The 2,430-nt window shown below is 43.7% G+C and overlaps 1 protein-coding gene across 1 annotated transcript; it reads right to left on the minus strand.

Moving 5' to 3' along the window:
- Positions 1 to 437: 437 nt before the first annotated feature.
- LOC103410495 (ethylene-responsive transcription factor ERF109-like) lies at positions 438 to 1,465 on the minus strand. Its single transcript, NM_001328772.1, is given in 2 exon segments — positions 438 to 1,173; positions 1,204 to 1,465. Coding segments are annotated over 2 exon segments (795 nt in total). The 5' UTR covers positions 1,413 to 1,465; the 3' UTR covers positions 438 to 587.
- Positions 1,466 to 2,430: the final 965 nt, after the last annotated feature.

Genomic DNA, 2,430 nt, shown 5'->3' on the forward strand with positions numbered 1-2,430 from the left:
ATGAGGGATCAATTCATCTTAGTCAATCATCGCACATTCTGAGACTAACTTTCGTTAGGTAATGTTTGTATTCAATTCTAAATAAAAATTTCAAAATAATTTTTGGCTGCATAATGAATGAACGGATATGATGAATTGATACCTAGGATCCTCACAAAGAGGGTCCATATAGGATCTTGTTCCTAATTTGAGAGTCTTTTTAACATTTCTAATAACAAAAATCAGACTTTTCTATCCGAACGCATGACGGTATTGGTGCAACTTGAATAAGAATATTTGATTTTGCTCGATTTCGAGCTGGAATATATTTTAAAATATACTGTCCAATTTAAATTCAAAATCTGCAAAATTCAAAAGAAAATTGAATTAGAATTGGAATATATTTAATATTCTGAATTCGGTCTAAAATTCTGAAACTTGCATAACTCGACATACACTTAATTTAAACTTGTTGACTTTCCATAAAAATTGATCGCATCATTGGCAATTGAAAGAACAAATGAACTTGTTTCAGTCACATACAAGCTACAATTATGTCTTACAAAAACAAAAACAAAAAAATCAAAAGAATATGAATTTTATTGTACTCAAATACTATGAGCATTCCCCGAATCTGAGGAATTATCAGTAGCAAAATCCAGCATCGTCATCCACTGTTGGAATTCCTCTTCCCCAATCTTTTCCCAGAGCTCATTTTCCTTCAAAATCGCCGTCGTTTCGACTTCCCTGGAAAATTCGACATTTTTGTTTCCCTGCTCGGTAACTACTTGCTGCTGCTGTTGATGTGGTGGTTGAGTTGAATTACTTTCTTGGGCCAACAATGTTGTGTCCGGAAACGGAAAATTGAGCTTTGCTCTGGGCCCACGGAACTCGATTGCAGCTTTGTCGTAGGCTCGGGCCGCGTCCTCGGCGGTTGTAAACGTGCCGAGCCAGACCCGAGTCGCCCGTCTCGGGTCTCGAATCTCGGCTGCCCATTTGCCCCAAGGCCTCTGCCTCACTCCCCTGTAGTTCTTCTTCACCCTCTTCTTCGGCCCCTTTTTGTAATTACCTCCCTTTTCCTCCTGAGAGTGAGCTGCTGGCGGTGGAGGGAACAAAATACACCCGAGACACCCCTTGATTTTGCAGACGTGGCAGGTGTCCAAATCGGACGGCGCCAAGAGAGTGTTGCTGTAGCAGTTAGTACTAGTAGTATATCGCGGTGAGTAAGTGGCGTGTGAAGGGAGGAGAGAATTCAAGTCCATGGTGGCTGATGTGGCTGTTCCAGCGACGACGTTTCGAAGCGTGGAGACCATTACCGCGTATTCTTGGTCTTGGGTAAGGCGGTGAGGCGGCGGCGGAGACTGAAATTGAAGTGTGGCCGGGTCGTCGGGCTGGGTATCGGAGAGCTTGAGTCGCTTGTAGGGATATTGCATGTTGTTTTGTTAGGAGAGAGAGACCGTAGAGAGAGAAAATCGAGAATGTTGTCGCGGTGGGAAAAGCTTTGAAATTGAGTTGGGAGAGAGAGTGGCGGGCGTTTATATTGGGAGGATGACATGGACGGCAGTTGTCTAACACCGTTTAGACACGGATTGGTCGCGCACGTGGGAGTTTTGGTTTTGTAGTGCGTTGGCCTTGGCAGTTGGCAGTGGACTGTCGTTTGCTTTTCGAAAGGGCAGGAGACACACGCGCCTCTTTGACCGTCGTTTGGGTTTCGAAAGGGCAGGAGACACACGCGGAAATTAACGTCCGTCTATGGATAGAGTGTACACGTGGCGCATTCTGAAGGGGATAGTGTTACTTTCCACTCGGGAAAAGAAGGTCTAGACCTTCCTTGTAGTTTTCGACCAACAGAAGATGTCTGACGAAGTTGCTCTCATCGTAATTGGTTACGCCTGTGTTTACGTCATCATCACTTGTTCTACACTATTCAGTCAAATATTTTTTTCTTGAAATCTTGAAAAGACACGACAATCATACACGGCTCGGATCAGGTAGCGACTAGCGAGTTCCATTTCACTAAGACTTTCCCATCTTCCTATGGTAGATTATACAGAGTTTCTGAGCCAGAAAGACATTATCTTTAGTGTAAATCTCAGTTTATTATATTAAATTTTGTGGTTTTCAACACTTGATACATGCAGTGTTTTTCGTTCTAGAGTCATACCTAAAGTGTTAATTTTGGGACAGTCTCATACATCCGCTAGTCAAACTGTTAACTCTGCCGTTAACTAATGACGTGGCGCCCATGTGGATAATGATTGGACGCCACGTGTCATTAAGGGTCCACGTGGAAATAAAAAAAAGAAACATAACCCCCTTCTTCTCGTGCGCAGATGATACCGTTTTGACTTTCTTAGTCTTCCCCTTTACCTTTTTCGCTGTCTTTTGAATCTCAGCGCTGCTCTTCCCATCCGTCGCCGATTCCTGGCTCGACTTTGGGCTCGCCTCCGA

This window comes from Malus domestica, chromosome 05 (assembly GCF_042453785.1).
Source record: "Malus domestica chromosome 05, GDT2T_hap1".
Lineage (NCBI taxonomy): Eukaryota > Viridiplantae > Streptophyta > Magnoliopsida > Rosales > Rosaceae > Malus > Malus domestica.